Below are 12,804 nucleotides of genomic sequence, written 5' to 3' on the forward strand. Positions count from 1 at the left end.
AGTATGCATTTTGGCACATTTGTATGTGGCAAAACATGCGACAGAAAATGCGTACTTTGCCTTACCTTTCATAAATGCACTGCAAAAATGCATTGCATTTGCTTCAAGATAATGGCAACACAAGCATGATGTATGTTTCCAAAAAGTGTGACAAAGCATGCATTTTCTGTGTGGGTTGACGCACATTAGGAAATGTACAGATGTGCCTAAATGGCAGCGGAAGCGTGCCATGCATTGCCATGCCTGTTTGAAAATGCACAGCAAAGCGCACATTTTCTGTGCAGGTTGCTGCACATTCCGAAACATGCAGATACGTATTCGGCCTAAATGACAACACAAGCACAATGCATGTTTCTGTGCAGGTTGCCCAAGAAATTATTGTACAGTTGCAAGAATGAACTCTAAAGATTGTGTAATCCAAAACCTAAAGTGCAAAAAGTTTATGGGTCACTGCTGATTGTCAGAAAAGCATCCAGGTCTGGCTCAATCGGAATCCCATCAGTGAAGCTCTATGGATACAGCCCGGCCATCCATGCATGTTTAGCTCCTGTCTGGCTTCCACCTGTGGCACCTAGGAAAGGGCAACATCATAATTCCTGTGTAAAGCCTTCAGAAACTCGCAGATGCAAATGCAGCCTAAATGGCAACACAAGCATGACATGCGTTTGCCATGCGTTTCTGCATGTTTTTTGTGCAGGCTGCCACATGTTGGGAAATGTGCACATGTAAATGTAGGCTAATTGTAAATGAGACCCTATTTGCAGTGAGAGAGGGACAATACCAGGGGTCAAATTGCTTCATGCACATGTGTTGATGGTTAACAAGCTGAACAAAACACCTCCTTCGCATGATAGTCTGGTGACAGTTCTTCATGTTTATCTTCTTCACATCATGGAACAGGTACACATCAAGCCTTGCTGCCCTCCCAGGACTGGGGGAAACTGGGAACCACACTAAAAAAAAAAAAAAAAAGGTTTAGGCTCATTTATACGCGTTTACATGCATCAAGCATTTGTTTTCTGCCAAAACATTGCTGCTCCTAGATGCACTGGTCCTGGGTTTTTTCCTGCCACTAAAAGCTTCTAAAAGTCTATGTGTGCATGGACACATAGGAAAACATGGAGGGGCACTTACAAGCAGTAAAAAAAAAGCCTGAAGCCCCTAAAAGTTGCTTCAAAAGCATCCTGTGTGAATGAGATCTTATGCTCCGGAAGGCCAAAATGTTCTCTACTACATGTCTTTGGGGGAAAAAAAAATCCCAAAAAGTGTATATTGATTGGTTTACGTGAATGTTATAGTGTCTACAAACAATGGTATATATCCTGGAATTTGAATTTATTTATTTTTTTATACTAGTAATGATGACTTATACTGGGGCTGTGGTAGTGCAGTGGGAAATCTGACACTAACGACACTGACATCTTTGACACTAATACAGAAATTAGTGATAATACTAATATACTGTTACTGTACTAATAACACTGGTTGACAAGGGGTTAACAACTAGGGGCATTCAAAGGGTTAACTGTGTGCCTAACAATGTGTAATGTGTGCTGCTTTTACTAAGAGACATGGTGGTTTTTCTTCCTGGTTTGCAGGGAGAAAAAAAAAAGCCACGTAATTGCTCCATGTACAGAGCCCTGTGTTGTTAGTAAACACAGGGCTCTGTACTGTGATTTGCAAAGCTGATCAGCATGCCCTGGCCATAAATCATTGGCCAGGATCTGCTGACCGACTTGTGCTGTACCGACTGACAGCACAGATGGAGTGGCATGCGCACGTGTGCCCCCTACCTTGAAATGCTGGATCACTTACATGTAGGTGATACAGCGCAGAGCAGCCACCCATTCCACAATAAAAGTACATGGGGCAGTCTGCAAGTGGTTATACTGTACAATCATAATAGTTCTGATTGAAAATGAGTACATGGGGTATCTGACAACAGATTTCCCAGTACATGCACTAGTTGTCGATCAGAACAAGGGGCGGATTGACCATTTGGAAACTCGGGCACTGCTCGAGGACCCGGGGTCAGTAGGGGGCCCCATGAGATGCCCCTGGTACCTTTTTCATAGGTTTTTTTACGTTTGGGCAAGGACACAGGGGCCCCATGATCCCCTATTGCCCGGGGGCCTCATGAGTTGTCAGTCCACCCCTGATCAGAACATATACAAAGATATATCTCAGAGCCCTGGATAGCAGTAAAAACCAAACAGGAATTTTAATTAAAAAAAAGAAAAAATAGTTTTTGGCTTGACATACCTGTTAACGCATAGATCTCTTTATAAATACATTGACTAATTACATTTCCACTTAATAATGTTCATAATCACACACAGCAACATTTATGCAATTAATTCCATTATGTACTGTATGTCTGTTTAAAAAATACCATATTCAACATTTACCTTTTTGTGTTGTTAAATAATTTAAAGTTTTCTTATCATATTCTACAGTTTTATCTTCTGCCAAACATGTACAAGAAAGGAAACACATGCAACTCAGCAATAATGGACCAGAGTATACCATGATTCACAGAAGGATAACGTTACTCAATATGCCGTATAGTATTTTACTGACTGCCGTGTGACATGTATTCTAAGAATTAACAGTGACTAGAACTGCTTCATGTGTTTGGTTGTTGTATCAAAATGTAAAGTAAATTAATATATGAGTAATAATGATAGGTGAATCTGCCCAGATTTGATTTGCCAACAATGCAGCAAAACGTGTTTGAAATTTGGCAGACCCGAACTTAGAGGCAAATTCCACATAAGTCTATGGGGAGGCAATCTTAGTCAATTCTGACCATTTTCAGGGCTAATAGGCAATCTATTGTAAGAAAAAAAGGCATGGGAAGCTAGGAACTACCCTGGGGGATTTTTTGATTTTTTTTTTTCTTTAATAATCAGCTTTGATTACATAAAGCAGTAGTACTCTCCTATCTACCGGTAATTTATTTCAGTTTGAAAAGAAGGGTTTTTGCAGGTAGCTTTAGCAGTGACACATGCTTTTTCACTCACATAGTAACAGGCCTGATAGAGATCGGCTATTAGTTTTCTATGGTTGTCCCTGTTCTTGCTCGTGGAAAAATACCTGTCCTGCCACTGGACAATTTCTGTCAAGCTCTTATTAAGGATTTAAAAATTGCAGATGATACAGCAGTGTAAAATAGGCCAGCCGCAGTACATTTTAATGAGGTAGATTTGGCTGAAAAATGTACTAGAAAAGAAAAAAGTACAGACAAGTGTTTTCCAACAAGAACTAAGAGATCACAGATGAAACAATAGTGTAAAATTGGCCAACAACAGAACAATTTTAAATAGCAATAATAGGCTCAATATCTTCTAGAGACTAAAGCACCTGCGGGGGCTTTACTATAAGAATTAAAGTTACTATAAGAATTAAAGGATAAGTTCACCTTTTGATAACAAATAATAAATGCACATTTTTTTTGCAGGTCAAAAAAAGTGCATTTATTATTTTTTGCTGCAGGAGCCTGTAAAGCATTGCACCAGCGATCAGCATACCACTGGTGCCCGGCAGGTCTTCTGCAGATCTGTCAGTTTATCTGCTTGCCTGCACGGGATGTTTGAACAAGCAGAGATACTGACAGGAAGATTCAATGAACTACAAGCTGACAGCCTCTAAGGCTGTCGGAACTTGTAGTTTCTCATTCACAGATTGCTGTGAATGAATGACACGCCCACATTTTTTTTAAAGTTTCACAGCTAATGAGGGGCAAGAAGATCCCAAGCTAGCTGTCAAAGTGGGGGATCCGCAGGGAGCTTTCATATCATGTCACATATTACACCCTGAGTATGGGTGTAACATGTTATGAAAGGTGAACCTATCCTTTAAGATACTGCAGAGAATTCAGCAATATGAAATTATCCAATAACGAGATAGTTTCAGTTAAGGATAATAGGCATAATCGGTGTATGCCTCCCTTCTATTTTAATTATGAGGCTAGGGGGTGAGTGATATAATATTTTCTTGCACTTTTTTGCAGTTTTTATCTTTCAAACAATACAATGGTGTGCTGTGAACAAATGGCAACCCAACAAACAGATGGTCAGTGAATGCTGTGCTTTGAGCACCCCAAACTTAAAAAAGGCTTTATTAACATAAAAAGAACAAACAAAAAAGTAATAAAAATCCCACAATACATCACTGAAACACAAGTCACTTTCTTTTTAAAGGGAAACCTTACAGTAGAAAAAAAGCAGTTTAATTTAAAATTAAAGACCTATCAGCATCATAAATAAAAAATAATATATCCCATACAACTCCAAAATATCAATAGTAAATATGGTTAGGACAGAAAACATAGGCACTATAAGAAATATACAGGAGAAACTGGTTACAAGTGACAATTAGTATTGTAATAAATATATTTTTCTCTTCAGAGAGATGAAAAAAGATGGGTTTAATAATCACAACAGTAACAGTATCACCAATAACAACAGCTTTGTTGATGACTAAAATATAACTTCAAAAAAGACTAAAAAAAACGTAAAGTGATACTATTAAAAAAAAAAGGGGGTTATATTTACCTGCTCTGTGCAACCATATTTCATAGAAATGTCATTACCTCCTCTTCTGTCAGTCCCTGATGGCAAAAGAGATGGGTTTAATAATCACAACAGTAACAGTACCACCAATAACAACAGCTTTGTTGATGACTAAAATATAACTTCAAAAAAGACTAAATAAAACGTAAAGTGATACTATTTTAAAAAAAAGGGGTTATATTTACCTGCTCTGTGCAACCATATTTCATAGAAATGTCATTACCTCCTTTTCTGTCAGTCCCTGACGGCTCTGTGAGCTCCTCCATTCTTCGGGTGGTGGCTCCTGTAGCAAGCAGTGTGCTAAGGAGGCACCTATGTGTGTGGGCTCCTGAGTCAGGCTGTATGCTTTCATATGAAAACCCTAACAGTGTGCCTGAATTATCAAGATGATATTTTAATGGCTTGCTATGTCAGAGTCAACAACAGGGCCGGATCTAGCCGGTCTGATGTGGGGGTGCAGTAAAAAAGGTCGGGGGGGCAGATGCCACCTCTCTGGCTTTGTGGTTCCTGCCTGGGGGGGGGGAACCACTTCACTCCACTTCCCTATACTTTTTGCCTTTCTTTTTCTTTCTCCTTTTTTCTTGGGGAGCTTCTCAAAAAGAAAAATGTATAGAATGTAGCTGTCAGGATGAGCGCCATGTTCACATCAGAGTTCTCCCTTATATCAAAGTCAACAGTATTCCCCCTACACATCGGAGTCCCACTTAAATCGTCAAAGCCCCACCTTATATCAGAGTCCACAGAGTCCCACCTTACAGCAGAGTACTGCCCCTTACATCAGAGCCCAGCAGAGTGCTCCTTTCACCACTGGCGGGTGGCTGGTATGAAAAGGTTTTCAAAAAAATCCCCTTGTTGCTGGATCTTAACTGCGAATGCACAGTTCCAGAGCCAGCCAATTAGCAAACTGTCAGGTTCGGCCGAAACTCATGCGGCGGAGCGTGTGAATATAAGCCATGCCTGATAAGTGCGATGATGTCCGTGTATAGGTGCACACCTGGATCTGCCCACACCTGGACCTGCTCTGCTGCCTGATCTGAGGCTGAGCCTGGCAATTCCCTCATAGGATGGCTCCATACCTGTGCATGTGCAGTTCAGAGCTGATGACAAGGGGATTTTTTGGGGCTGTTTTCTCCTGTCCGCATTTAAGGACAGGAGAAATGTTCTGTTTTTTTTACAAACCATCTGTAAATTTACAGACAATACACAGTTGGGGTGTACACATAAATGATACCCTCTGTTGCTTTCTGTGGGCACAGTGCCTGATAACCAGGTTCTAGTCAAGTGAATGGGGCTGCTCTGCAAGCACCTCACAACTGCATGCTATGTATACGGTTGCGGTGTGCAAATGTGGGGTTCCAAGGGTTAAAGCAGGTGGTGAGGAGGTGATACAATACCTTCTGGCTGCCTGCCAAATGTTCTCTGAACAGCGATCTGAACACAGATTGCTCTTCAGAGACCAAAGCTAGTGTGAAGGAGCTCTTAAAGGGATTCTGGGCAGGAGGGGGTTAAACAGAAGCATCACAAACTTGTGAGTTAAAAATCTATCAGTTTATCCAACTAGTAGTTGGTCAGCCATCCCCAATAGTACTTCAGGTGTCCCTTGACATGAAATCAACTCTGCAAGTTTGTGAAACCTTCTAGCACAGGGAGGGGGAAAGAAGGGAGGAAGACGGGGACAGGTCAGTCCTAGAGCAGTGCTCAGTGTTCACTCCCCCCAGGAAGACTCAGGATCGGAAGACTCAGGCAGCACCATCAATCATGCAAAGAGGATGGAGTTACCAGGTTCTGTACTTCATATCTCCCGCCCACATTCCCTTTCTGAGGCACCGCACTGGCCATGTGTGGGCGGGGCAGACAGGGGGACAGGGGCAGGAGCAGCTGGAGCAGATCAAATCCTGTCTCCTCTCCTGTCTATGCAGAGGGGGGGGGGGAGCTCGTTGCCTGGAGTCTGTGACACACAGAGACTTGGCAGATGCAGCCAGCTGCCCCTACACGCGGCTTCCCTGACCAACAGTTTGGCAATCCTACCTGGGCACAGTATCCATGGGGGGTTGCCTGGGTGGGCACAGCTGAAATCTGGGGTGGTACAGCCCACGCCAGCACCCCCCTAGATCCGGCCATGGTCAACAATACATTTTTAACGCGATAGCAATTAGCAGAGCATGCAGGGTTTTGAGTTATAACGGTTATCCTCACCTAAATGAGGCAACTCCAAAACTCTGCTAAATGCCTATGTGCACATGGACAAAAAATGCCAAAAGCTCCAAAACTCGAGTATAGGAGCTGCTCGTGTACATGAAGCCTTATAGTCCACTCTCTGCTTCTTACTTCCCTAGCACACATTTGTAGGAGATGTAGTTTATAAACAAAATGTTTTTTTTGTTTCGTCAATCAATTTGTATTGTATTTTACTTTATTTCATTAACAATAAAAGCTACCTTTTAGAGCCTAGTGGGCTTAATGCATGATGAGATATGATCATTGCTTTCACATTAAAAGTTGTGTGTGTCCATAGAAACGCACAGTGCTGTTAAGCCGCACCTCCCACACTCTTCTCTCAGGCATTTTAGTGACAGCAGCAGGAGCCTATGGCTCTGCTGCCCCCAACTTCTCCTGTGGAAGCAGGGTGTAAGAGGAGCGGAGCTGTAGTCAGAGACAACACTAGTGCAGTGATAAGTTGCTGAGGGATGGAGGAGTTAGGACAAGTAGTGGGGTGCTTTTTATCTTAATGCAGAGAATGTATTAAGGTGCAAAATGTTTAGACTTTAGAACTACTTCAGAGCTTGTTTAGACAACCTCCCCCTCCTTAAGCTCCAATAACAGTGCATGGGGGTTATCACATGGTCAGGATGCTTCGCTTCACACCCATGGCAAAAACTATCTGACATGTCACACTCAGCAGGCAGCAAGCCTGCTGAATGAGGAATTAGGAAGCATCACAAACACTAAGCAAGGCATTTGTAAATTATGGGGTTAAAGCATGCAGTGAAGAGGCATCACATCTCATCACTGCCTGTAAAACAGCTCTAAAAAAACAATCCAAAAGTGTTGGATTGCTTTACAGAGGAGCAGTAGCTTAGATGCAGGTCTAAACCTAGACTTAATGTCAGTAAATCTCCAGGTCCAGATGGCTTACACCCATGAGTCCTCCAGGAGCTTAACCAAGTTATAGCTAGGCCATTGTTTCTAATTTTTAGAAGACCTTACAGACTGGAATGGTACCAACTGATTGTTGAAAATCAAATGTGTTTACTGATATTCAAAAAAGGTTCAAGATTGATCCCGGGTAACTATGGACCACTTAGCCTTACATCTATGTATACAAAGTATGGCAGGGTATGGGGAAAAAAAATATATTCAAAAATTTGCAATGTATAGGTTAAGATCCATTGGCATGGAAGAATCTGTATGGACATTGATATAAAATTGCTTATAGGAACATGTCCAGAAGGCAGAGATAAATGGCTCATTTTATGAATTATCTAAGGTAGTAAGCAGATTTCTCCAAGGTTCAGTCCTGGGAACAATTCTGTTCTTCTTGTTTATAAATGATATAAAGGTGGGAAGAAGTAGCTGGATCTCAATGTTTGCTGATGATACCAAGCTATGTAGTGCAATAAATTCACAACAGGACATGGAATCTCTATAAGAAGATCTAGTTAACGTTGATGGGTGGGAAGCTATGTGGCAGATGAGGTTTAATAATGAAAAATGTAACATTACACACTTGGGAGCTAAAAATATGTATGCAAGCTACTTATTAGGAGGGGTTTTTCAGGGGGAATCGGGACTGAAAATGGGTCTGCAGATCAGAAGATTCATCGAAATAAACTTTGAGATTGCTTTGAATTGTATATGAATTGTATATAGTCATACAGCAAAAAGTCTTATATTGTAAAATGTTGTAAATAAAGGACAAATAAGTGACACAAATCTGTAATACCACCATTTTGTGGTAACTTAAGGTAATGCAATGCTAAGAACCTTCTCACTGGTAGAGTATAAATATGTAATCCTAGCTACTATGGGCTGCAGTTTTGCGGATATTGTTGACTATAATTTACAGCCAACAGCACCTTTAAAGGGTAACTCCACTTTCATGGGAAAAAAATTGGAAATAAAGAAAAAATAATATAGCGTATACAATTGAGACACAAGACATATTGTAATTGAATGTTACCTTTCCTTTTCAATTTGCAGCTCTGCAATTTTCTGTAAAATGCAATGCAATATGGCTACCTGGAGGTGTTCTGTACACAAAACTAAAATCATAACTAGAGATGAGCGAATTGAACCAGGCGAAGTGGAATTCGTTTCGAATTTCAGGAAAAATTCGATTCGCGTCGAATCCGAATATTTGCATAATTCGGGTGCGCGAATCGGATTTTTCCCGATCAGCCGGCAAAAGTGTCCCTGCAGAGAGCTCCGCTATTTCTGACAGTTCTCTGACAGTTCCTTCACATGTACAGCGGTTGAAACATTGTATCTATTTGTTTCCATTTAGGATACAGATGTTTTTATTCGGAAATAAATAGATACAATGTTTCAACCGCTGTACATGTGAAGGAACTGTCAGAGAACTGTCAGAAATAGCGGAGCTCTCTGCAGATACACTTTTTGCTGTACTGGAATACTTCTTCTTTTCATTCTTCTTTTCATTCTTCTCATTCTTCTTTTCATTCTTCTTTTCATTCTTCTTCTTATTCTTCTTCTCATTCTTCTTCTTCTTTTCATTTTTCTTTTCATTCTTCTCATTCTTCTTTTCTTCTTCATGAAAAGAAGAATGAGAAGAAGAATGAAAAGAAGAATGAAAAGAAGAATGAGAAGAATGAAAAGCAGTATGAAAAGAAGAAGAAGAATGAAAAGAAGAATGAGAAGAAGAATGAAAAGAAGAATGAGAAGAAGAATGAGAAGAATGAAAAGAAGAATGAGAAGAATGAAAAGAAGAATGAAAAGAAGAAGAATGAAAAGAAGAAGAAGAATGAAAAGAAGAATGAAAAGAAGAAGAAGAAGAATCTTTTCATTCTTCTCATTCTTCTTTTCATTCTTCTTTTCATTCTTCTTCTTCTTTTCATTCTTCTTCTTTTCATTCTTCTTTTCATTCTTCTTCTTCTTCTTTTCATTCTTCTTCTTCTTTTCATTCTTCTTTTCATTCTTCTTCTTCTTTTCATTCTTCTCATTCTTCTTTTCATTCTTCTTCTTCTTCTTTTCATTCTTCTTCTTCTTTTCATTCTTCTTCTTTTCATTCTTCTTAGCTGCTGCTGCTGCCAGGCCCCTAATCTGCCATGGGCCCCCGTACCGACTCCTCATGCTGCTGCCAGGCCCGTAATCTGTCATGGGCCCCTGTTGTCACTTGTTGGCATATTCCGCTCGTTCAGATGCTCCTTCTCCTGCTACTCCTCTTCACGGATTCCGTCAGCAGTCTTTCTTGGAATCCGTTTCCAAGAGACAACAGTTTGCGAGCACGCACCCGACGGTGCAGAAGCGGAAGTTGCTGCTGCCAGGCTCGTAATCTGTCATGCGCCCCTCTACCGCCTCCTCATGCTGCTGCCAGGTCCAGAGTGTGTCATGGGCCCCCGTACCGACTCCTCATGCTGCTGCCAGGCCCGTAATCTGTCATGGGCCCCTGTACCGCCTCCCCATGCTGCTGCCAGGTCCAGAGTGTGTCATGGGTCCCTGTACGGCCTCCCATTGCTGCTGCCAGGCCCGTAATCTGCCATGGGCCCCCGTACCAACTCCTCATGCTGCTGCCAGGCCCGTAATCTGTCATGGGCCCCTGTACCGTCTCCTCATGCTGCTGCCAGGTCCAGAGTGTGTCATGGGTCCCTGTACGGCCTCCCATTGCTGCTGTCTCTATCGCCACACTCTGCCATGTGCCACTTTCAGGTCTCCTCACACTGCTGGTGGTTTCCATTTTTGTCATAGGGTGCTGTATGTCCTCCCATTGCTGCTGCCTCCACCGCCACACTGTGGCTCCACACTCTGGTTTTGGCCCCGTGACTGCCCAAATGAGTGAAGTGTGCGGTGATTCTAAGATCGACGGCACTCATCTGCATGTCATACTGACTGTCAGTATTATTTCTCTTCCCCAGCAGACTCCAAGGGCATTTAAATTAAAGGTACAGTGTTCTGCACTAATATAAAGTCTCTCTGAAGCCTAGAAACACCCTTTTATAAGTTAAATTCGCAGCGAATATATTCGACTCGAATCGAAATTTTTCCACGAATTCGCCGAATCAGTCGAATCGAATTTTTGAATACTTCGCTCATCTCTACTTATATTCAAGAGGCTATAGCCAAAAGTATGCATCAAATATCCATGTCACAGACAAGACAAAAAATGAGCATAAAAGTCAAAGAGCGGATGAAGAAGGTTGGCCATGCTTGCTTTTGATTTAAATCTCATTGGCCTCTTTACTATCAGAAAAGAGTATGCAGATATTTGCAAATGTGAAGGAAGGAAGGTTCTTCATTTCCCATAATGACCAAGTAAGAGCTCCTTGATGAAAGATGGGAGAAACCTGATAGGAAGGCCAATTTACAGTACAGATTCTCTAAGATTTATCTGATGAAGTTGACTGATGCATGTTTATAAGATGTACTTCCAGGGGTGGATACAGCCTCCAGGGTCTGGCACATCAAGTGTCTTTTGCCTTTCAATAACTCCCGTTGCCTTTAGGGATCCTATGGATCGAGAAGTGGTCTCAGGACTGGTTCATGCCAGATGTAGTCTGGTGTGTTTTTATTCTGCATCAAAAATGCATGGACAGTGTTTACCATGGATTGCAATGGCTTTGTTCATACCAGTTTAGTGTGTTCTAGTGCAGTCAGCACAAGTAGAACATGTTGCATTTTTATCAGTATGGAACTTATCTGGAAAACGGCAAAACGCATCACAGAAATTGTGGTAAACTGGCCCACAGACTTCTAAAAAGTCTATACTGTAACAGGTTTTGTTCATCCAGCAACAGTCTTAACTTCTATGTCTAAAGCATTAGGAAATGGGTTTTAATTCAAATGTGGAGCTTGCAAGATTTGGCATGGTCCTGGAAAAGCAGAACCTGGCAGCTGTACTAGGTCTATCAAAGCCTTTGCCAAAGGTCAAGTGCTAGGATATTTCAGTCACAGCCAAGAGAGCTTTGTGGTTGCACCACTGGAAGGTGGACGGCTCTTCCACACAAGCCTTCTATAACATTCCCCATAATGAGAGGTTTTGTCATAATGCTGGATGATGCAATTAGGCAAGTGAAAGGAGGAAAGACCGGGCTGCGGAGCAGGAAGCCGTTATCTTTTTGCTCAAGTCAGTCAGACTTCAGGAGGCCAAATCTTATAGACCAGACTGCAAATTTACCAGATCACAGTGAAGGTATCTTGGAGTTCCCCTTTTTACATAAAATCAAATACAGAGCAGGCTGCTAAAACATCTAAAAAAAATATTTTGGAAGTGCACCCAACCAGTCCCAGGTGGAAGTACAGTAGGGAATTCCAAAGTTGACCACTGAATAGTTTCATTGTTGCAAGATAATGTATAAGAATTATGGTGCAACAAGGCCATAGTGCCTATGACACCGGAAGAACAGAATTTGGGGGTTTTCTCCAAATTTTTAATAGTACCGAAGGCATCAGGAGTTTTCCAACCTGTCTGGGTTTGACTAAATTGAGTACATATACATCAAGATGGTGTCCTTACAGAAAATCATGGTGATAGTTCAGCGAAAAGATTGGTTAATGTCAGTCAACTTAGCTGACCCTTACTTCCATGTACTGATCTGTGCAGAGCACCAGGGAAATCTGAGAATTGTGGTGGCCAAATGTCCCTTCCAGTTCAGGCGTCTGCCATTTTTTTTGATTGGCATAGCAGCAAGAATCTTTTCGAAGATCTTGTTGGCAGTGGTGGCAGTAATACATCTTTTGGGAATAATGCTCTTCCACTATTTGGATGACATTTTAATTGTTGCATGTTCAAGCGGGGAGCATCACAGCCTTGTCTTTGAAGTCCTTTCCAAGTTCAGTTGTCTAGTGAACAAACAGCAAATGAGTTAACCCTTCTCAATTGAAGAAGTATCTTGGAATAGTATTTGATACCCAAAGAAGTCAAGTGGTTTTTCAAAACTGCTAAATTTCTGAAATGAAAATTTGCATACAAAGAGTCATGGAGACAGCATTTGTGTCAGTAAGGGATTGCATTGTCCTCATTTGGATCTTACCAGTGGCCATTCCAGTGGTGCCT

At 41.5% G+C, this 12,804-nt stretch overlaps 1 protein-coding gene across 1 annotated transcript in view; it reads left to right on the forward strand.

Annotated features, from left to right (window-relative positions):
* LOC149468011 (solute carrier family 46 member 2-like) overlaps positions 1–8,507 on the forward strand; it is a 30,230-nt gene extending 21,723 nt beyond the window's left edge. Inside the window, exon 4 of the mRNA XM_089670921.1 lies at positions 2,457–8,507. Within this exon, the coding sequence (XP_089527047.1) occupies positions 2,457–2,511 (55 nt within the window). The 3' untranslated portion in view covers positions 2,512–8,507. The remainder of the gene's footprint in view (positions 1–2,456) is intronic.
* Positions 8,508–12,804: the final 4,297 nt, after the last annotated feature.

This window comes from Staurois parvus, unplaced genomic scaffold, assembly GCF_062004578.1.
Source record: "Staurois parvus isolate SC_StPar_1 unplaced genomic scaffold, SC_StPar_1.0 ptg000096l, whole genome shotgun sequence".
Classification (NCBI taxonomy): domain Eukaryota; kingdom Metazoa; phylum Chordata; class Amphibia; order Anura; family Ranidae; genus Staurois; species Staurois parvus.